The sequence below is a fragment of the Dipodomys ordii genome, unplaced genomic scaffold, assembly GCF_000151885.1.
Source record: "Dipodomys ordii isolate 6190 unplaced genomic scaffold, Dord_2.0 Scaffold98, whole genome shotgun sequence".
In the NCBI taxonomy this organism is placed as follows: Eukaryota; Metazoa; Chordata; class Mammalia; order Rodentia; family Heteromyidae; genus Dipodomys; species Dipodomys ordii.
The window spans coordinates 7,390,842-7,414,736 of record NW_012267314.1 but is presented as its reverse complement, the minus strand read 5'-3'; the positions used below and the strand labels follow the sequence as shown (position 1 = coordinate 7,414,736).

Sequence of the window (23,895 nt, the reverse complement as noted above, 5' to 3'; positions counted from 1 at the left end):
TTATTTGCAATAATCTTTCCAGACAAACAGAAAAGGCCAAAAGCTATGTACATATGACTGCATAAGATGAGCTAAGCAAAATGAACCCCAAGATATTGATTCTTTTTAAGGCTAAGTAAGCCACGTGTTCAAGCCTTGGCTTGTTTTTGAGATAGGGTTACACTGTGTAGCCCAGGAGGACATAAACAGCCTTCTAAGTCCTGTGACTACAGGCATGTGCCACGATACCCAGCTATAGCTCCTTAAGTTATATATTTAGCTCACTTATTTTAGCTTTCTTCTTTTTCTGATATAGGCATTTCTGGCAATAAATGTCCTCCAAAGAACCCCTTTAAGCTGAGTCCCATAATTTTTAATATGTAGCATTTTTTATTTATATTCATTTAGTACTATTTCTGCTTTCAAAAACCTGAATTTACTTAGAAGTTTAATCTCTAAGTATTTTGAGAAACATGAATTATTTTCAATTCTAATTTAAATTTTATGGCTTCAGATATATGGGTTGTATGGGAATTTTTTTTTTGTCATGGGGCCTGAACTCTGGGCCTGGGCACTGTCCCTCATCTCTTCAGCTCAAGGCTAGCGCTCTACCATTTGAGCCACAGTACCACTTCTGGCTTTTTCTGCTTATGTGGTGCTGAGGAATCAAACCCAGGGCCTCATGCATGCAAGGCAAGCACTCTTCCACTGAGCCACCTTCCCAGCCCTGTATGGGAATTTTTAAAAATGCTTATTAGCTAGACTTATTTTTCCTAAATTTCCATAGGTGTCATAAAACTTTTTAACATGTTCTCTTCTTTTTCTATGATTCTAAATGGAGTGAGTGATATGGATTGGATGTTTACATTGTAAACATGTGAGATTCCCTCCTCTCCTATAACTAATGTAAACTAATAAAAAGATTTTAAATATATCCATTTTATCTACCTATTATACTTCTCTCTGTGTGTATATGCTAATTTATGTAGCCAAGTTGCGAGAAAAATCAGAAATAATTCAGATATTCAAGACAAATTCAATAACTATATCTCTATTGACCATAGGCTAGTTAAGGATAGTTTCCTTCTTCAAACAGTTGGATGGAGAAATTGGAAGTTAGTATAGATGGCGTATATTGGGTTTGTTAAGGGAATTCATTAATGACATTACAAAGCTATTGGATTCACTTTCAGAAAGCCACAAATTGCTGTGCTTTGACCTTTTGTTCAAGTCAGAAAGTTAAATCTTAAAAAATAAAAAGAACCACAAGAGATCCTGAAAACCCATTGTCATCTCAGAATGTAAGAAAGTAGCATCAGAAAATTACCCCTGCCCTTGAATCTGGCCGGCTTTCCTGACAACATAAACAAAGCTCGCTCTTTCCTTTTGCTTCCTCCCTGTAATCTTTCCTCCATTCTTTTCTGCTACAAATTACACAATGCATAAAGTTATCTTCTGTACAGTGCTAAAGAAATATTCTTTTTTTATATATTTTAAAAACACTCTTATTTCCCTATCTTTTTTTTTAAATTTTATTTTATTTTATTTGTGAACAAACTGTACAGAGGGGTTACAATTGCATGGGCAGGATAATGCGTACATTTCTTACCAAGCATTGCAGCCTCCTCGTAAAGAAATATTCTTATTGCCTGGCAGCATTCAGTTGAGCTATACCTTAGCTATCACAAACACTACAACCCAAGAGACTGTCCAGATACATCCAGTTCCCAAGAATAACTCAACCTACCTATCTGGGGACTTGTACAGGTTGGATCACAGTTCAAGAACAGTTAAGGTAGAAAAAGTCTTTGAGATCCCAACTAACTGATTAACTGAACACAGTGATGTGCACTCTTGTCCTATCATGGGAATTCTATCACAGGCAGGCAGATCAGGCCAGGCCCACAAAATGTAGAAGGAGGAGAAGGAAGGAAGAAAAGAAGGGAGAAAAGAATAACCTCCTCACAGCTAGACACGAATCATTCTTTCTCTTTTATTTTAATGTTTTTCTTTTGTGTGGTTGTTAATTGTACCTAACAAGAGGTTTTGTTATACTCTTTTCATTTTATAAATCTCTCACTCATCTCTCAATATTCTTTGTGATACATATCTTCCTGCCCTACTTCTATGTATGTCCTGTGCTCACATGTGACATTAAATCAGCGGAGGGTGAGGACGTATACTGCCATTATCAAAGAATATTTTTTCTCTTTCACAGAAATGTGCATAGCTTTTGCTGCCAGTCCAATGTCTATCAGCAGAGTCTTCCTCTCAAGTTTTAAGACTCGTTAAGGCAAAGGTGCTGGAATAGTAGGTAGATGGTAATGGAAATTGTAGTGGTGAGTTAGGAGAACACTGAACAATCTCTGTTTTGACCACAGTGGAGCTAGTGTTGACCCTAGTCAAGCCAAAATCCAAGGCTTCAAATTCTACTCAAATCGTCCAGAATTGGAGCCTCAACTGGGTAACTATGATCTAAATCTGGTAGAATTCTAGAACCAATAGGATTTGGGGCTATATGGAATTATCTCAGAGCATGATTCTATTTTTGTTTTGTTTTGTTTTCTGTTGAGCATATGGAATATTTCTCTGAGGTTTCTGCACAGTGAGGTGAGGATGGGCTCATGTGACACTTTACTATGATAGTTATTTTAGGATCTCTTTACCTATGATTCTATACAAATTTACAAGCCACATAGATTTTTATTGGATGCCCATCACTGTAAATTTTACTTTGGGGTGGTGTTAGATATTTTGTGTCTGAAAATGGAATAATATACAACCATAAAGAAAAAATCATATTATTTGAAGGAAAATGGATAGAATTAGAGAGCATGTTAAGTGAGATAAGCCAGTATGGAAAGGCCAAATATTGTATGTTTTTGCTTATTGTGGATGTTAGATCTAAAGGACATACTTATGGACACATACATCCATACATATATATAAATACATGTATATATATACAAAAATATGATTTTAACTAAGGACTATTTAGGGAAAGATGAACTTAAATAAATTTGAAATACATTGCAATTTCATATGAAAATGGCATAAGGAATCTCCATGAAGCTGTTGTTCAATAAGATGTTAGATGAGTAGAGAAAGAGAGAGCAATTGAGGCAATTACTCTGATTATGCACATCTTAACTGTCATTTGGTTCAATTGATAGAGACTGAAAACATAAATGACAGGAATGTAAAACAGGTTCAGTGGGGGAGGAGGCAGGTAAGAATATGAGGTCCAGAGGCCTAATGGAGGGCAAAGGAGGTGGATATGGTCAAAGTACTTTATATGCATGAATTAAACTAGGACAATGAAGCCTGTTGAAATTGTTTACAGAAGTGGCATAGGGGTCAGGGAGAGTGATAATGAGGGTGATCTAGATGCATTGTCTGTGAGCATGGAAATGTCACAACGAGCCCTCTTGTACAACCAATGTATACTAATAAAAATCATAAAATAATAAAATAAAAATATGAATCCTCACAGTCTCTGTGGTTCAAGCCTATAAAACCCAAGTTACATGCTAGATAGAATTGGATCAAAGGATCAAAACCATCTCGGGAAATAAAGAGATTTCCGAGACTTCTGACATGGTAGTCACATGGTAAAGCACAAGTTAGAGGATCACAAACCAGGCCACCAGGAGCATAGACTTTACCACAAAAGAACCAAGAAAGAAAGAAGAGGAGGGGGTTTAGTCGGAAGGCAAGCCTCATTGATCAAGTGCTCACCTAGCTACCATGAGGCTCTGATGAGATCGGTTCCCAGTTCTTAAAAAAAAAAATTAACCAGGCAATGGTGGCTCATGCCTGTAATCCTAGCTACTCAGGAAGCTGAGATCTGAGGATCATGGTTCAAAACACCAGCCAGGGCAGGAAAGTCTGTAAGACTCATCTCCAATACACCACTAGAAAACCAGAAGTGGTGCTATGGCTCAAGCAGTAGAGCACTAGCCTTGAGCTGATAGAGCTGAGGGACAGTGCCCAGGCCCAGAGTTCAAGCCCCACAACTGACAACAACAACAATAATAATAATATTGTATTCCTATTTTTTAGTATCCATTTGCTAATTAAATTATTTTAACTGATATGCTGCAAAAGTAATATTACTGGTGGAAGTAGCAGTAGAATTTTCTTGTTATTAATATTAGAAGTTATGAGGGAGGAGAAGGATAATTATTCAAGTATATGTGAAATCATACATGGAAGGGAATATTGAACAGCCTTTTGAAGAACTGCAATCTAAAAAATGTTGAGAAGGAGATTCTTGCATTGCTTTCTATTCGACAGTCACCCTGCACCTCCACAATCTGCAGCTTTGTTTCCAGACTCCAGCTAGGAGATGGAACACTAATAATTGGGAAACAGATGGAGCAGCAGAAGCTGCCAGAGGCTTTGTATGTGCCTCATGGAATGTGGCTCTGTCTGAGGCCGGGTTACCACCCAGCTCAGCAGAATCCACTCCTGTGCCTTGTGGGGTGACCAGGTGACTCCAAGTCATCTCAGGCCAAGCACAGGCCACACCACCTCCATCTAAGAAAGATCCTGGGCCCGGAATCGTGCAAGCTGCTGGCTCCCTCTTTTTAAGGTGTAGTTCACAGATAATTCACTGCAATAATATCCGCACCGAAAATACCAACGCAACTCAACAGCAAAAGGTCCTCCTTCATTCTGTGTAAGCGTACTTTATGAGTGAGAGGGGAAACTATTTAAGGGATAAAAATGAAGAGTTGCTTTGCAGACATTTTTTTTCAGCATCTATTTTATTACCATTCCTTGCTTCTTACCTCTAATAGATTCATAAGCTCATGTAACATCTCAGACTCACTCTTTAAAAGATATTCACCAAGTAATCCTACTTGAATAATTTCTCCATCACACCCTGCTTTTCCATGACTTTTGTGATCCCTTGTATTTAACACTGTCACTTCTGGAAGGGAGACCAATCTTTTGTGAGGGCAAAGGCTTCCATCAATGACTGAGAGGAATCCGGGCTCCAGACAAAGCTGTACTCTGTGTACCTCTGTTGGCTGGGTCAAGGACAGAAGGTCGAGTTTTCTGTGTCTGGCATTGACACATAATTTTATTTGTTTTTATAAAACTGAGCATGGCTCAGAAATTTTTAAAAAATGAATGTAGAAATATATTATTAAGAACACGTGCTATAATCCTTTTGTAAAGTTGTGAGATTGCAGTTTTGTACCTATTACCAATAAAAGAAATCTCATAGAATATTAAACTTATAGAGCAAGATAAGTTGAATCTTGCATTTACATCAAAAGCAATTCTTATGTGGACATGGTAGTATAGAAGGTAGTGGCAATTGAATCCTGGGTTCAAGGTCATCCTGGCTACAGAGCATATTTGAGACTATCCAGGGAGATAGATGAGTAGATAGACAGACAGACAGATAATTTTTTTTGAGACAAGCTCTTACAAAAACAAAAAACAAAAGCTATAGGTCATTTTGATTTTGAATAGTAAACTCCTAGGCAGATTTTGCGTTTGTTAAAGTCCAACTAATTTTATTTTCACCTTCCTTTTAAACAGGATACAAGCTTCAGTGCAAATCTGCAGACTTCTGAGGTCATAGTGAAGTTATCAATAGAAGTGTATTTTAATGTAAATTAAAATAAGTGGGCCTCTCAGGATTGAACAAACAGAAAGATGAATGTGTCGGTCTTTCTGATCAACTTCCTGGGCATTGTGCTGAGTGATACTGAGTGGAAGACTTTTGTGAGTAGAGTGCACAGAGCGTACAGAACAGCAGGCCAGCCCTGATCAGAAGTGGGCTGGGGGCCCTGTGGGGACTTACCCCAGTTCTCACACTCAAAGTTTCCAGGTACTCACCCCTACTTCCTGTCACCTTCTCTGTGCTTTATCTGCCCTGCACTGTCTCCAAAGTCCTTAAGTGCTACACTTAAATCCCTCTCCTCTTTACCTGAATAATGTTAATGTGTTCTTTGGATCTCAGGTCTCCATCACTTTCTTCAGGAAGCTATAGACCCCAACACACACACGTAGAGACACACCAGCTTAGGTTAAACTCCAAACCCTCCCCCACCACGGTCCTGAATGCTTCTTCCTTAATCTCCTAGAATTTATCATCCTTTAGTGTCTGTTTCCCCACAAGTCTGTAGCATCCACCGTGAGACAGGCAATAGCATATCTTATTCTCACTTATAACATCTTGGTGACTGCTTAGTAAATATGGAAAGAAGAGAAGAAGAGAGGGAGGGAAAAGGAAGGAAGAAAGAAAGGTAAGAAGAATGTTCAGGAAGTGGGGAAAACTGTATATCATAGCATCTCTTCTAGCAAATTTAGAGACATATAAAGAGCACTCTGTGTAGGCTGCACTGTACCTCAAAAATCCTTCTAACTTTTGATCATGGTAAATCAGCTCTACTTCCTGTGACTCGACCTACTGTACATACAGCTCACATCTAGTTCACCAGGAAGATTCTGGACAGAAGCTGAACCAATTAGCTCAGCTAAGCAGAAAACACATTTGTTCCTATTGAGCTCAGGTAACAAGAGGTGAGCTATGGTGAGTGAAATGCATTTGGCTCAGTTCCCTGCTCTGTGAAAAGCCTATAAGATACTTTCTCTGGCAAAGGCTCTGTGATTATGTCTTACTAACTGCAGGGTTTCTCTCTGTAGGAGAGGAATAAATCTACTCCCTGACCAAGACAGTCTTACTGTCCCTCTCATTCCCATTGAACTTTAGAACTTTAGAATTCTTCCTGAGCTGGAACCCTTGGCTTCCCTTTACTTAGATTATTTACCCTAGAAAACTTTTCATTGTAAATGCCTTCTCTGCCCCTTGAGCTATATCTGACTCTTCCCCCATTCTTGGCCAATTCAGGGACAACTTTCTCCTAGACCCAGGAACCATCTCTTTGAAACATTAGCAAGAATGATGAAAAAAAAACTCTGTCTCCTATTTTCTTTGGGAAGATGATATTTTGATCAATTTGACCAATGTCATCACTAATATCCCATAGTACTGTTGGCTAGTTCACCTTAGCAGTTAAAAATCTTCCATTATTTTTCTTCAGAGGAATAGAATTCAGTATTTCTCACATATTACCATTGTCTTGAATAAAACCTTCTTTGCTTAACTCTGGTTCCATTTTTCATTGACACCCTCTGAATTCTGGCTCATATGTATACCTGAATTAAATGGGTGCTCTATCACTTAGGGTAGATGTGAATGTTATAGAAAAATTTCTAACCCATTCAATAAAATGTCAGTGAGATTACATTTACCGAGAAGGATCATTCTTTTTCTATTTAGGAGTGAGGTATTTTTTTTCTATTAGTACTATTGTTTTAGAATAATAGCAGGGAAGAAATCTGGCTATTTCTTGTAGAAGGCATGATTCAAAGCTTTAGAAGTTTGTGTTCTACCTAATTCAATTCTAGTAAGGTCTTGTTTGCAATACTAAAGTCATGCTGTGCTCTTATTCTGCAGGCTCTGAGGCCTAGGATTAAGTTCTTCCATTTTGGAGAGTAATTGATGAGCTCCATGATTTACTGGTAAAGAGGACTGCATTAACTGCTAAGGATTGCCTAGATCCAGCCAGACTTACCTACTTGTCACATATTTTTCTATCTCAGTCCAAGTGACTAGCACAGGATCTGTTGACTAATGAATTCTTAATGGATGCTAGTTATTACAACCGTTATTACAATGGTCTTCACCACCATGTTCTCTACTGTAAAACAGAAACAAATGAGAACTTCTAGTTTCACAATGTTCTGCTTTTTCTTTTCATTTTTCTTTCCTTTCTTTTTCTTTCTTTCTCTTCTTCTTCTTCTTCTTCTTCTTCTTCTTCTTCTTCTTCTTCTTCTTCTTCTTCTTCTTCTTCTTCTTCTTCTTCTTCTTCCTTCTTCTTCTTCTTCTTCTTCTTCTTCTTCTTCTTCTTCTTCTTCTTCTTCTTCTTCTTCTTCTTCTTCTTCTTCTTCTTCTTCTTCTTCTTCTTCGTTTTTAACCAAAAAGTGAGCCATGGATTGTTATAGTCGATTTTTAGCCTTTCATATGTACCTCTGATATCTATTTGTGAGATCTTTTGTCTTTTTCTCTCCCCACCCCATACCCTGCCACTTCTAGTGATGGATGGGCAGACAGAGATGAAGTCATCGAAGGTTACGAGGTGGAAGCCAACGGAGGAATCACCATAAAGCTGCAGTCTCCAGAGGTCAGGTCCTTTGATGATTATTTCCTGAAACTGAGGCTGGACACAAATACAAGAAATCCCTGGTTCCCTGAGTTCTGGCAACACCGTTTCCAGTGTCGTCTACCGGGACATCTTCTGGAAAATCCCAACTTCAAAAAAGTCTGCACAGGTAACGCACATGTTCACCAAATAATACTTAACAGCTACTGTCATGTTGTCCTTGGGCCAAATTACAGATGGTTAGATGAGACTAAAAGGCATCAGGGCTAGAGATCCAAAGACAAAATTTCTTCTTAGTTTACAAATTCACTAAGAAGGGGAAGAAACATTACTTGAATTTATGGTCCTGTATTCTGGGAAGACTGTTTTTGTCTCTGGTGGAATAAGTAGAAATAATATAAATAAATAAATAAATGAGAACAGACAGCATAACCAAATAAAGAGCAAACTGAATAGTCAGATATCTAGCCCTCAAACAGGGTGGGTGGGGCTATTCGATTTCTTACTTAGGAGATAATTGCCACAGAAGTAAATGAGCAACTTTAGTTTTATCTTCTCAACACCCGCTCCCCAACTGCTTTAATAGACAATTAAGAAGGAAATGAGGTAATATCATCTTAAGCCATACAACCAGCATGATGTTTGGGGACGCAGGTGCCAAGAAATTGGACTGTCTTCTGTCTACCAAACATCCCTAGATAGATGGCTTTATTGTAAGGGTTTCTTGGAAAGTACCTTGGGAGCTAGGCTGTTATTTGAGGTTTTCAATATTCACAGCACATATAATTGTTAAGGTTATAGCTTGGCTTCCTTAACATGTATGTTTGTGCATTGTTTTTATATTATGCTTGAATCTCAGACAAAGTTTCAAAAGTGATGACAGCATTTTGTAAACAAGTTTGTGTTTGCATTTCATTCTGGTGTCAAGTTCAGAGAGTTCTTCCCTTTGTCCTGAGTTCAAAGGAAGGCAGAAAGCTTTTCAAAATTTCTGTTTGGGCCTAATTACAAAGTATACTAATTCTTTTCTGCTAGAATTTTATCTTCAGTCGTTTTATGTGTATTGTGTATATGCATGCATTCCTGCTTTTATCTTTTTGTTTCTGTGAACTTAGCATCAATGTTATTGGCAAATAACAAACTTTCATTGTATATTATGATCAAGTTGAAATTCTCACAAATCAAATGAATTCTGTAGTCTCACAATGAAAATGTTGAACTATTTATGAAATTTAAAGAGAAGTAAAATTATCCTTTCTAGACTATGGATAACGACTGTTTCATCACTCTGCCTAGTGTACTTCTAGTATTCTGAGAAGGTTTATATTGGTTTTCATCTCTACAGAAGCTTTTATTGAACTTGATTTCAGATATCAATATTTAACTGGAGTTTACAGGCACTAGATCCCTAGTTTGAATATTAAGGGTCCTGAGCCAACACTGAGCAATTTGGAAATCACTGTGGTTAATTAAAAAATGCTTCATGCAAAGTCCACATCACTGTTTAATTAGTTGGATACACTGAGGATCTTGGAGATATGTTGGAAAAATCTCTGACTACAACCAAAGCCTAGCTCCTAAAAATTTAAGCATTTTCAAGATCATGGAAAAAGTAAGTAGAAAGCAAAGCCTAGACCCTCTCTCTTAGTAAATGACTTAACTACTTAAGGGATATGTATCACTGCCACAACGGCCTAGTGCTTTATCATTCCTGATGAGAAATCTTAGGAAGATATCCTGGAAGCTGATCGAATATAGGATTTAGAAGTACAGCCAGTGGGTTCAGTGCCAGCTCATGTATCCATGCATCATACAACTTGGATGACCACACTTATTTTCTGAGTCTCAGTTTCCTCAACTGAACATAATAAAAAAAAATTGTCTGCCCCAAGCTTATCCCTGTGAGAATTGAATAATATAATACAAGTGACTTACTTTGTAAGGAAATAATAATCTGAATACATCATTCCTTGGTATCCACTGAGAATTAATTACAGGATGTTTGCCCATCTACAAATATCAAGATATGAGGATGCTCATAGTAATATTTGTATAACATATACAAACACTCAAAGCTCTGTATTACATAAATACATCATACAATGTAAATTCTATGTACGTAGCAGTTCGTTGTATTGTTTAGGGAATAATGACAAGTGGAAACTCTATATGTATTCATTGCAGATACATTTTTCAAATATTTCCAACCCACAAATGATTGACTCCCCAGATGTGGGGGTTAAGTGGACTTACATAAATATAATATCTTCATACTAGAATCATGTCTCTGCATAAAGCAAAGGAAGTATAGATTTTGAAGTTAGTAATGTAACATCATATTATCATAGGATGTGCAAACTAGGAAAACTAAGCACTAAGTCATTAGTAAGTTGTCCTTTAGCATGTATCAATGTAGATCCTTGCTTTTACTTTCTTTAGTTTATAGGGTGTTATTATTGTTTTCTGATTTTTATAAGTAAATATAGCTTGTGGTAATAATTCACGAGAAAGATTAAGAACGGCTGTTGTTTCATTCCTATTGGGCACTTAAGAATTTCATATTTTTCCATGTATTATTTTAAATAGTGTACCTGATATTCTATATTGCTTCTTAAATATGAATAATACTTTTTTGTAAGTGTATGACTTTTTCTCTGTTATTAAATATTTACATTCTTAAGGGCTATCCAGTCATTCTGCCTACAGCAAAAGTATAACTAACTAGTTTCATTCTTCCTACACATTTGGGGGGGTTTGATTCTTCTTCAGTAAAGCTAAAATCTGCTTCAGTACTGTAATAAAATTCTCCTTTCTAATCTCTATTTTCATTTTTAGATTTTTGTTTTGTTCTGGTTCTGGCAGTACTGGGGTTTGAATTCAAGGTCTTGTGTTTGCCAGGCTGGCATGATACCACTAAGCCACATCTCAAGTCCTTTCGATAATTTTTTTTTCTACCCAGGCTGGCTTTGAACTGTGATCCTCCGATCTAAGCCTCCTGAGTAACTAAGATTACAGGCATGAGCCACTGGTACCCTGCCCTTTGGATAATTTTTTAAAGCTGTGTTTCTGTATTTGTCAGTTTTCTCACTATAGTGACAAGGTTCCCAGCCCAAACACCTGACAAGAAGAAGGAATTATTTTGGCTCACAGTTGCAGTCAGCTCAATCCATGATGCCTTGGTCCCATGTACATTCTTGAACAGAACATCTTGGTGGTGGGCACATGGGGTGGAGGAGGTTGTTCATCTCATGGCAGACACGAAGCAAAGAGACAAGAAGAGGCTAAAACCAGGTATCGCCGTCACAGGAACACCTCCAGTGGGCACATGGGGTGGAGGAGGTTGTTCATCTCATGGCAGACACGAAGCAAAGAGACAAGAAGAGGCTAAAACCAGGTATCACCGTCACAGGAACACCTCCAGTGCCCAACTTCCTCTAGTGGACTTCAGAACCTTCCAAAAGAGCACCACCAATGAGCACCAAGCATCCTGTGGAGGCACAGACAGTAAATATTCAGACCATAGCTGTTTCTAAAAGCTGAGTTAAATTTCCAGAAGTTCAGTCAAAAGTTGAGACTATTCCTGTAGCCTTTGAAATAAAGTGTTTCAAAAAGCACCTCCTATTAGAACTGCATGAAACTCTACATTTCTCCCCACCTCCCATTTTGCTTTCATAGTTATAATCACAGTGCACATGTAACTGGGTCTTATTTTTTCCTTAAGATTATGCTGCATGTTTCTGCTGATTCGACATGGTTCTAGAACCACCACTTTAATAGCCCTTTTAAGCTCCATCCAATGAAAGACTATTGTTATTTAACCATTCTTATATTGTGGAACCAGAAAGTTATTTCCATTTTTCCTTGTTAAAACAGTGAATATGGGACAGAGGTTTTTCATGGTTGGTGCTATTACTATTTTTGGAACATTCTTGTACAATGGATTTCTAAATATGTAATTATGAATCTAAAAGCATGATAGTTTAGAGGACTCTTAAAAACACATTAGGAAATTTTCTTGCAACATAGCTCTACAAGTATTTGCTGTGACTAGCTGTTTATATTAACATTATCAACTTACTGGGGCTCGTTGTGTTATTAGGTTTTTTGTTGTTTGTTTGTAATTCAGTGAATTTAAAACTATAGTTTCCTCCTCTTATTTTATCAACAGGAAGCAGAATTGATGCAATATTTCTTAAAGATAGTATGCATTTTTATTTGAATATTGTCTAAGGTATAATGAAAAGAAGTTTGGTTGGTGTCTTGCTAATAGCTCATAGTAAGATAATGACATCTTGTATGATGTTGTGGTTGGAATATTTCCTCAAAACTCATGCTAGTATTTAAAGGCTCTGGGATCATATTTGAAGGTAGGACTTACACAGTTTGACTAGGTCATTTAAGAAACCTTAAGGTTAGATTAATTCCATTATCATAAGAGTAGGATCTTCATATGGACCTAAGTTTGGCCTCCTACACTATACTTTGGGCTGTTCCAACACAAAGGAAGATCACAGATTCAGCCCTTCAATCTTAGACTTCTCAGCCCCCAGAACTAGGAGCCAAATACAATTATATTGGTAATAATTTATCCATGTAACATTTTACCATAGTAATAGAAAATGAACCAAGATAAATGATAAGATAAAATTCAAGACTTAAAAGCAAGAGGAATCTTAGCCTAGTAGCTTGGAGACAACTATTAACAACTTTTCAACTACTACTGATTATAATAATATAGTTGTTTTGTCATTTTTTAAACTTTGTGGACATTCCACTTTGAATTAGCTTATGATGTACAGACAGACAAAACTGGTCCATTACAGTTTGATTCAGACCAAGAGGCTCTGGAAACTGAGATAGGTCTCAGTTTATTTTAGCCCAACGGTCCCTAAAGTAATAACTTCCCATTTTCCCCCCTTCAGGATGTTTGGCCCAAGTGGTAATTTGCATGCCTGAGGATTATAATTTTCTTATTTATCTTTAGCTAAAATGTTGAAAATATTTGAGTTTGTGAAGGGGCTGACTCAGTTTCTAAGGTCTTTGAAATACGGCTTTGCAGCTTCATGAAAAGAAAGGATTTTGTTCTTTTATTTTTCTTTTTGGTCTGAGACTAGGGCTAAAACTCCATACTTGATGCTAGTGCTCTACACACTGAGCCACATCTCCAACCCCTGCTCTCTACCTCTTAAGTCTCTATTGCCTTGCAATACATGAATTCCAAGCTGAGGACTCTAGAAGCTGGTCACACTCCCTTTCTTGTTCTTGGAATTCTACTTCAGGTGTATGGACAAGTCTGAGTTAGCCTCTAGTACATGAAAAACAGTGTGCATCCAATACAGAATGACCTCTTTCTGAGGTGTCCTAAATCAGCCAGACCCCAGCCAACTGATGCATGAACAAGCCCAGTTGAGAAAAGTCGCAGCTGCCAATCAAGGGCAGCAGAACTTACCAGGTCACTCCCAGATTCATGACCTAAACAAATTCAAATTGTTATTTTAAGCCAGTAGAGCTTAGAGTTGGGGAGGGGATTATAACGTAGATATATTGGGGTAGTAAATAATTGATAAATGACTCTGTAGCTTTGATATCCGTGATCCTTACAGAACAATGGCTGACAACTTATTTGAGAAACATAATTCCTTGATGCTATTTTTTTATTCACTCCTGGGTTCTTTTCACTATCAAGCTATGTGACTGAGAATATACCATCACACTGAGACCTCTAAGCTGCATCTTGGACAATATTTTCCATAATTCTATTATTTCTTCTTTTGGAAGTGATAGATAAGGTAAAGGAACATTTTTTTTGGCCATATTAAGAACCAAGTCTTTAGTCACAATAGCTATTAACTGTGATCCTTTATGAAGCATAATAGAATCGAGGTTGCCATATCTTTAAACAGCTTCCTGAGTAGATTCTCTAGTGTCAAATTTTCTCGTAGATGTTTTTCTGAAAACAAACCTCATTTCCCAAGTTTCACTTCTGTGGTCTGATGAGGGGAGTGTGGCCTTATATAATTAGCCCATCAGTTATACTTATACTGTAAATCCTGTGTCACTAGGCTTTATTAATATCCTGGGGAATTGTTCTGCCTTTGAAGGAACTGTTTGTCAAACCCACCCCAATGAGTGCTGTGAAGTAGTATTGAATATGATGTGATAATCACCTGGGTCTGTGTAGATGCAATCTCACGATTCGATTTGACAGCTTAATTTATTTACTAATTAGTCTCTCTCTGGAGTGTCACTGGCTGGTAGACACCAGCATTGCTATGACTCAAATCCGTACAGAAGTTTGGTGGTTATCCAAAGGAACTACACAGTGACAAGTATTTAAAATTTGTTAGAAATGCCAACATATTGAACCCATCTGGACTTGTCTTGGGTAGCTCTATCTGATCTTTCAGTCAACTTAATAGCATTATCCAATCCAGTTATCTAAATGAATAGCTCAAGCCCTGGAATGCTGTAAATAATAAAGTTGTCCTGTAGAGCAAAGTTCTCAAGCCTAATTAAAATGTCAGGAAAGCTCTTTCAGAAAGCATTTACCTTTACCATACTATACTAACTGAAGTATTTATTTTAAAGGCAGGCATAAATTCCTATTTCAAATTTATGAGTCATTTATCACTTCATAAAAAATTTTTACCGCTGGAACCATCTATCATTGTCTGAGTTGAGCTGATGCTAACGTTTTGTTTTTGGCTATTGTATCTGAAGCAGTTGATGAGAGTTTAGGCTTCTGATACTGAGACAATCTCTTCTGTTTCTTGTATTTGTTTATTGGCAGGATAGTTTTGCACTGAAATATCCAGCAGGTCATGGCCAAATACTAGCTTTAATGAAGCCCATATTTTAGGTAATTACTGGTTGTATTAATTTTTTAAAGTTGCAGTAACAAAATTACTACAAACTCAGTAGCTTAAGCAACATGACTTTATTACATTATATTCAGTCTGACGAGAATCTTACTAGGCTACCATAAAAATATCAGTGTGTCTACATTCTTTCATGAAAAGCCTAGGTGAGAATCTGTTTCCTTGCTTCTTCTAACTTCTAGAAGCTAATAATATCCATTGACTCATGCTCTTGTTGCTTCTTATCCAAAGCTCTAAACATTGCATCTCATCCATCTGGCCTTTCTTCCTCAACCAGGCCTTTTTGGATCATAATGAGCATAGACTTTCACATGTTCATAGGATGGAATTGTGCCCAGTTAGATTACCAGGATAAACTCCTTTTCTCAGAACAATATTAATTGATCATATTTCAAAGTCTCTTACTATAGCCTAACTTATGCACAAGTTCAGAGCTTAGGATGTGGCCTTCTTTGTGGCCTTATTTGTCTATTTTACACTAAATATCTAGCTAGAGTAGGGATTAGGTTCTGTACATCCTTTGTGGTGTGTGTGTGTGTGTGTGTGTGTGTGTGTGTGTGTGCGCATGTGTGTGTGCATGCACGCGCGCGTGTTGTTTCTGAGGGCTGAACATAGGCCCTCATTCATGCCTGATAAATGCTGGGCCACTGAGCTGCATTTTGGCACCATTGAGTACTTTTTACAATCTGCTTCTTTAACTTCTGCTGTTGCCCTGCTTCTGTGGACAGTTGCTGATAGGTCTTTGGGAACAGATTTTAAATCATTTTCATTGTGTTTCGAAAGCATTACAGTACGTGAACAATTGAAAATGTGTTCCTCTTTAGTTAACTTACTCTCAGAAAGGTCTCCAAATTCTCCTTGGCCTTGTATAACAGAGCACTGGAGACTTTCTGCAAGGGCCAAGTAGCTCTCATTCTGCATCTTAGTTGAAACATTCGGGTCCCTTGACAGATTCTAAATCTCCAGTGGTTGCAATCATTTTTAGTCTCATCTAATTATTTTTTTCTTCACAAAACCCTTTCAAATCATGTTTTCTTTCCATCTAGTTTTTCAGTCGCAACATGTTCCAGTAGCCTTGCCTACCACTATAGACTTAATTATATATATATATATATATATATATATATATATATATATATATATTTGTAAAGATACTGTACAGAGTGGTTACAGTTACATGAGCAAGGTAATGAATCCATTTCCTATTAAGCATTGTTACCTCCTCCTTTGTTTTTCTCCTACCATCCCTTCCCCTCCCACCTCCCCATACAGACTTAATTTTAAGTAAATTTGACCTCAATTTATTGGAAAGCCACAGTCTTAGTTTCTTCTGTTTTTTTTCCATTTCCTTCATCTGAAAAATTTATGGATGTCAAATTATCTTTCCAAGATTTTAACAAAATAATGAGTCTTTTCTTGGTCTTTGCTATGATTCTGAGTTTTCATTGGCATTTTGTAGGTATCTTAAACTTTCTGAGTTTGATCAATCTTTTAACACTTGGAAATGAGAACTGATTCCATCTTATCTCTGCACATTTGATTTTCTGGACTCTGCCTAAACATGCAAAGTCACAGAATAAAAAAAAATCTACTATCAATTTATGGCAGGTGATAATATCACTGAGTATTTTATCATGGCATGATAATAGATTTGTGTCCTTTTAGACCCTGGCTACAGTTTCTGTACCATCTGTAAGGGTTGCTGAAAGGAGACCACCATGTGGGTCAGGCAGAAGAGAGTTTATTTGGGAGAGCCAAACTGCCAGCCTGCACCAGATGTAGATGTGCAGAGAGAAAATGAATGGCAGGGAGAGATTACATAGGGAAAGGTGAGGAGGAGGTGTGGCCAGAGAGGATATGAAAGTGACCTCAGAGCCTGGGGAAACTCTCACTGGCTGAAAGAGGCATAACCAGGGCCAATGAGGAAGTGACCTCAGAGGATGTGAAGTGACCCCAGAGCCTGGAGTCCTTTTGCTCGCTCACAGGCAGGTGACTGGCAGTCAGGCGATTGGCAGTTACAGGAGATTACTGGTTTCAAGCAGGCGATTTCTGGAAAGGGTACATGCTGTCCTTCATGAAGAGGAATGAGAGAGCCTGGGGGCTGTTCTCCCAGGCAGACCTGACACCATCTACTACCTGCTTCTACAGGCCTCAGAGTTTGTGTTTCATTGCTGATTGTATTGTTTCTACATCCCCTACTATTTGGTATCAGTTTCTGTAATAGGATAAGATGGGAGAAATGACTTTATAGCATCAAACAAGAACAAAGAACACATGACTGTTAATTCAGTGCCTCACAACAATAAATATGAATTTTTTACTTTGTGTTTCATAGCCAATATATGTAACTTTGAAGCCTCCTCTGTGTACTGTGTACTCTGGGAGCCAAGAATACAGAGTTTCTATCTAGAATATTGATGGTGTGGCAAAGGGAACTGAGCACGTGCACAGGGTGTAGAATTTGTGCTGAACATTATATCCATTACATACTTGCAAATTTCTTTTTGTTGTTGTTGTTGGTTTTTTGTTTTGGGGTCCAGTCATGGGGCCTGAACTCTGGGTCTGGGCGCTGTCCCTCAGCTCTTCAGCTCAAGGCTAGCACTCTACCACTTGAGCCGTAGCACCACTTCTGACTTTTTTTTTCTGCTTATGTGGTGCTGAGGAACTGAACCCAGGGCCTCATGCATGCAAGGCAAGTGCTCTACCACTGAGCTACCTTCCCAGCCCACTTGCAAATTTCATTGAGCATGCAGAACCCAATCAGGTGTCAGTGGAGAGAGAATTCATCTATGATAGGGAAAAGGTGCTGAATTCTTGGAAGATATCATTCAATTTATCCAACTATGCACAGGATTGGTTCTAGATAATCTTTTATTCAAAATACAAGTCTTAGACATGTACAACATTGTTTATTTTTATTTTTTGGTACTACTTGACTTTAAAATCAGGGCTTCATGATTGCTACATAGGCACTTTACATGTCTCTTTCCCTTTATCCTCTGGTTATGTTTGAGCTATTGTCCTGCCTTTTGGTAAGGTCAGCCTGGATCACAATCCTCCTATTTTACACCCCATGGTTGGGATGACAGGTATATAGCACCATATCCAACTTTTTCTGTTGATATGGGGTCACATGTACCTTTATTCCCAATCTGGCCTAAAACTACTATCTTTCCAGTTCCAGCCTCCTCCATAGCTGGTACTACAGGCACATCTTACTACATCCAGCTATTTATTTAGATGGGGAGTCTTAGGAACTTTTTGTCTGGGCTGGTCTCATATTTAAAGGCCATCTCTTAAGTAGTTAGGATTACAGACAAAAGCCACTGGAACCCACCCAGAAGTTTGAGAATTTAAACTTAACTAAAGCTTAATATTAACTGATAGAATTACAATGTCAAAGTGCCTTGGGAAATTTTTACCAAAGAAAAGGATACATTTTCCTGCTTTTTTAAAAAAAAAACCTGAGCTTCATTAAATTGTTTAAAACAATGCATGAGGGCTGGGAAGGTGGCTCAGTGGTAGAGCGCTTGCCTTGCATGCCTGAGGCCCTGGGTTTGATTCCTCAGCACCACATAAGCAGAAAGAAAAAAGCTGGAAGTGTCACTGTGGCTCAAGTGGTAGAGCGCTAGCCTTGAGCTGAAGAGCTGAGGGACAGCTCCCAGGCCCAGAGTTCAGGCCCCATGACCAGACCCAAAAACAAAAAACAAACAAACAAAAAAACCACAATTAATGAATGATTCAGAGCTCCAAGGCAGACAGATATGTGTCAGAGGACTTGCCAAGAAAATACCTTTATTTTCTAACCAAGTAAGAGGAAGCAGTGGTCAAATTTCCATTAATGAAGTTTACTTGCTTTAAAGGTGTTAAGCCATGCTGGAGCTTATTTCTGGGAAGGATGGAGAGAGGATTTGTGCACAGTCTGACACAGTGCGGTCCTGTCTGTGGGATACCCCACTTCCAGGTTTAATCTGACTAACCCTGACTAACGAAAGAATCCTCTCTCACAAGGAAGAGGAGCAAACCACTCAGCACAGACACGGCAAAACATCAAGCATGAGCATTTTTTTTATGACACAGTATAAAAACTGCAGGACATCCTGTAGGGGATTTATTTAGATTTATTTCGATTCTATCCTGGCATAAGGTAGTCTCAGCCTGCCTGAAATAGGCCCTCCTAATGACACTTTCCCAAGTCTGTGTGCAGAAGTTAAGAAACACTGTTGTGTAGTGAATGGCGAAGAATCCCCTTGTCTCAGCTCCAGCTTCATTTGCAAGATTGTCCAAGGGTCCTGGAACATTACTGTTAGACATTTCTGCATTCTTAAAGTCCAAAAACAAACAGAGAAACTTGGTGCCTCATTTAAATTTTAATCATTTTGATTATCATTGAATATTTTCTCAGCTTTTACAAAATTTTATTTTCTATGATTTCTTTTGGTTTTCATCTTCCATTAGAGTTCCTTCCTTCCTTCCTTCCTTCCTTCCTTCCTTCTTCCTTTTTCTGTGCCAGTACTGGGGCTTGAACTCAGGACCTGGGTGCCATCTCTTAGCCTTTTCACTCAAGGCTGGCATTCTACCACTTGAGCCACAGCTCCATTTCCATCTTTTTGGTAGCTAATTGAGGACAAGATCTCACAGACTTTCTTTCCACACTGGCTTTGAACCATGGTGCTCAGATCTCAGCCTCCTGAATAACTATGTCTAGAGCCACTGGCCCCCAGGGAAGAATGACTTTTCTTGAAAGCAGCTCTGGTTTTATTTTCCAAATCTTATTATAAAACCTGTACATCCTAATTAAAAAACCCTTCTCCTAGACCAAAAGCTCAGTGTAGCCTTTGAGTGCTTAAATCCATATCATGAAGAATTTACTAAGTTTCAAAGTAAGAACAAATTTAGGTTGTAAGATACCAAGGTTCTCCAAAAGTATAGGAGATGTTAAAAAAGTTGTCACAGAAAGATTGAGATTTGAGATTGAGAGAGATTGAGAAATGAGTTTGTTGACAAGGAATATATATATATGCATACGTATATATACAAACACCATATTGTGCTTAGAGGGTTTTACCTATGTTTTACCATTTTAACAAAGTACTTTGAATAAGTAATAATAGTATAAGTAAGAAATGACTCAAGATACAGAAAATACACTGCTTCACAGTCTCTAGTAATTTCACCCATATGAGCTAATGACATTTTAAAAAACTTTATATCTTCTTTTATATCTGCTATTTAACAATAGCGTCTATATACATGCATATGTACATATATGCATATTTAGCTGATTCCCAAATTTTACTTAAGGTAGTCTACAAATGTCTCAACAATATGACTCTTTGTCATTGAATGAACAGGAAATACGAATTCCAGGCAGTTAATTATGGAATAGCACCAGGTGCCTAACATACTTTAATTTCTTTTAAATTATTTACTGTATCACCTCTATGTAGAATAAAAATTGGCTTATTGGTGCTATCTCCTGTAGCTGCTCTGAAGTGAGACACCATGAAGATGACTAAATCATTTCAGACGCATGAAGATGGGGTGGAAGCAAACTCAAAGGCAAGCACTGATTCAACTTTGTCAGTGGACTGGAAACCTAAATAGAAATTCCTACAGGGTTTCTCTCAGGCCTCCTTAGAGACCAGCCAAGTCTAGGCTGCTTTCATGGTAGCCTCACCTCACCCTACCTCCTCCTTTGATGCAAACAAGCAAAGGGCTTTTGAACATAGATACTTGAGGATCAGTCTCCATGGTGACATTTAGAGAATGCTGGTTATTGAGGCTAATGGGGCTATGAAGAGTTTTCATATTTCCTAATTTTTAGGATATATATTGAATTTTTTGCCATTTAACAAAGCAGTTTATGTACACCAGAAAAGCGAGGAAAGAGGTAGGGTGGAAGGGGTGGGTGAGAGAGTGGAAAGGGGTGACATGGATCAAGATGCAGTGTATTTGTAACCTGCTTTGTTGAATGGCAACTCCTTTTATAGCTACTTAAAGATAATAAGATTTTTTTTATTTTTTGGGCCCGGTCGTGGGGCCTGAACTCTGGGCCTGGGCGCTGTCCCTCAGCTCTTCAGCTCAAGGCTAGCGCTCTACCACTTGAGCCACAGTGCCGCTTCTGGCTTTTTTTTCTGCTTATGTGGTGCTGAGGAATCGAACCCAGGGCCTCATGCATGCAAGGCAAGCGCTCTACCACTGAGCCACCTTCCCAGCTCCCAATAAGATATTTTTTAAAAAGGAATCTCAGTAGTGAAGGATTTGAGCACCTTACTGACTGTAGGACGACTGTCTTCTCTGTCTTTGTCTACATCAAAGTTTGTCTTGGCTCATAAAAGGAGTACTATTTTCTTTGGGCACATCTGTCTGCAGTACAAGGTTGCCAAAAGTATAATATGGATGAAACCAGATAGGGTTTCTTTAGTTGCAGTTATTTATATTGTTTTCTAGATTCAGAATTCCTCTGTGAAGCATACCGTTAATGAACATGCTGCTACAATTAAAAATGTTACCTATCCACACATTGTAGACAACATTGTGTGTATTTGTGTGTAAGAGAAAAACTCTAAGGGAGCATGCTGTGTGTGTGTGTATTTGTGTGTGTGTGTGTGTGTGTGTTGTGTACTGTCTCTAACAGAATTCCTATTGCTGTCCTAGATATGTTCAGAAGGATTAGCAGGATCTTATTTAATTTCTAGCTCTACACTTGGACATCTATGACTTAAAAAAAATGCTTGATCATCTCTGGGTCTGTTTCCTCATTTGTAACACAAGAATACTATACTAATATTAAAGAATAAGAACAAGAATAAAGTGAAATAAATTCTGTGCTATTCCCTTACATTTTTTTTTTGTCAATCATGGGGCTTGAACTCTGGACCTGGGGACTGTCCTTCAGCTCTTCAGCTCAAAGCAAGAGCTCTACCACTTGAGCCACAGCACCACTTCCAGTTTTCTGGTGGTTTATTGGAGATAAGAGTTTCACCGGCTTTCCTGCCTGGGCTGGCTTTGAAGGGCAATCCTCAGATCTCAGCCTCCTGAGTAGCTAGGATTACCAGTGCCTGGTTTCCCTTACGTTTAAATACTAGAATTGTCTAAGTGAAGTTCTCCACCTCCATAGAGATATTATCTTTATAAATATATTTATAAGGTATATAATTGTATTATATATTTTTATTATGAATATTTTATAAATATATTTATACCATATACATATATTTATAAATTAGAGATATATGTATGTATTTTAAACTATTTTTATTTATGATGTACTATACTGATCTTTTATACCACAATTAGATCATTGTGTCCTTTCTTTATATTTTTCTTAAGATTCTCTTGATATTTCCCTTTTTTCTTGATTAAAGCTACCAGGATATTCAAGAGGAGTTTTTGTTGGCTTTTAGGTGTTAGAAATTCTATCCCAATCTTTATTTGATTCCTTGTCTGTGAAAAATTATCCTTCGCCCCTGAGGAGGGCAGTACGGTGGGCCTACAGTATCCTCCATCCCCAGTTGTTCAGGGTAGGCCAGTAGCATGGGGCAGGCCGGCTGTCCATCTGTCGGTAAATGTCATGTCAGTGGTTTCTATGTGAATTCTCCCCACCCCATCTCTCTCTACCCTTGGACCATCTGTTACCATCTGTTACCTGAGCATCTTTGAACTCCCTCTGAAGAGGTACTGTGTTTCTTGAAGATGTTGCTGTGCTTGTTCATTTCCTTACAACTAGGCATGGATGATATGTTTTGATAACCCCCCATCACCAAGCACCATGGCAGTGTGTGTGTGTGTGTGTGTGTGTGTGTGTAACACACGCATGTGCCACTGAATTGAAAGAATCGATGAAAGATGGTGTTTAACATTTCCTCAGAGATTCCTCCACCTGAATCTCTTACTGCCCCCAGAAGTCCTGGTACCTATTATGATACAGGTCTATCTTGGAAGGAGGCACATTAGCAGCCTCAGCCCTGCTACAGTTTCCACAGTAGGACAGGGTTCTGAGTGTTGGGCTCACATGTTTGTGGAGGATTAGAGTCGTTGGGTATTTTGACCCTAGGATGTTGCTCTTTCTTGACAGGAAGTAAGATGTGATGGAGAAAGGGCATCAGGAAGATGATGGCCAGGGGCTGGTGCCTTTAAGACAATGATCAAAGACATAGCTAGGAAATGGGGCACAACCAAAGCCCTTTCAAAGAGCTTGTATTGCGAGTTTCCTATTAGAGTGAGGATTATAACAGAAATTATGAGATAATTTCCACTCCCATCATCTTACCCAATTTTGTTGTTGCTCTTCTTCTTTTAATAGGCTAGATGTTTTTGACATGCTATATGTTATAATTTACTTGTTACATGCATTTCATGTAATAGTGTAACATGTTATGGTGATACTATTTATCTAATAAGAATTTTTAGTTCTTAATTTTATATTAAAATTACTTTTCACTTCCTATTATTTTTATAACCCTTCTCTTACCTGTCTATACATCACATTGCAAGCCTGTTATTATCTTCAGTGTCCTAGTTACTTCTTTTCTTTTATAATTCTGCTTATTCTAGTTCGTAATTATTTACTATCCTTATATTTTGATTGGAGTAAGGGAGCTTAGTACACGTATCCTGTTACAAGTTAGGAACAATCAACTATTTGGGTTAGACATATGCAGATCTATCAGATATTTGTCTGATACAGTTATGTTTCAGGCACTGTGAGCGTGTAGCTATATGCTACAGGGAGCAAGGCATTAATTAATGAAATGATGTCTGTATCCACAGAAGTTTAGAGTCCAGTAGAGGTAATGAGATACTTGCATGATTAATTAATTAGCTAATGTGATCTAAGTATATGTCACAAC

At 38.0% G+C, this 23,895-nt stretch overlaps 1 protein-coding gene across 1 annotated transcript in view; it reads left to right on the top strand.

The window, feature by feature from the left end:
• Grm1 (glutamate receptor, metabotropic 1) overlaps positions 1–23,895 on the top strand; it is a 293,031-nt gene that overhangs the window by 191,317 nt on the left and 77,819 nt on the right. The window contains 1 exon segment of the mRNA XM_013026957.1: positions 8,099–8,334. Within this exon segment, the coding sequence (XP_012882411.1) occupies positions 8,099–8,334 (236 nt within the window).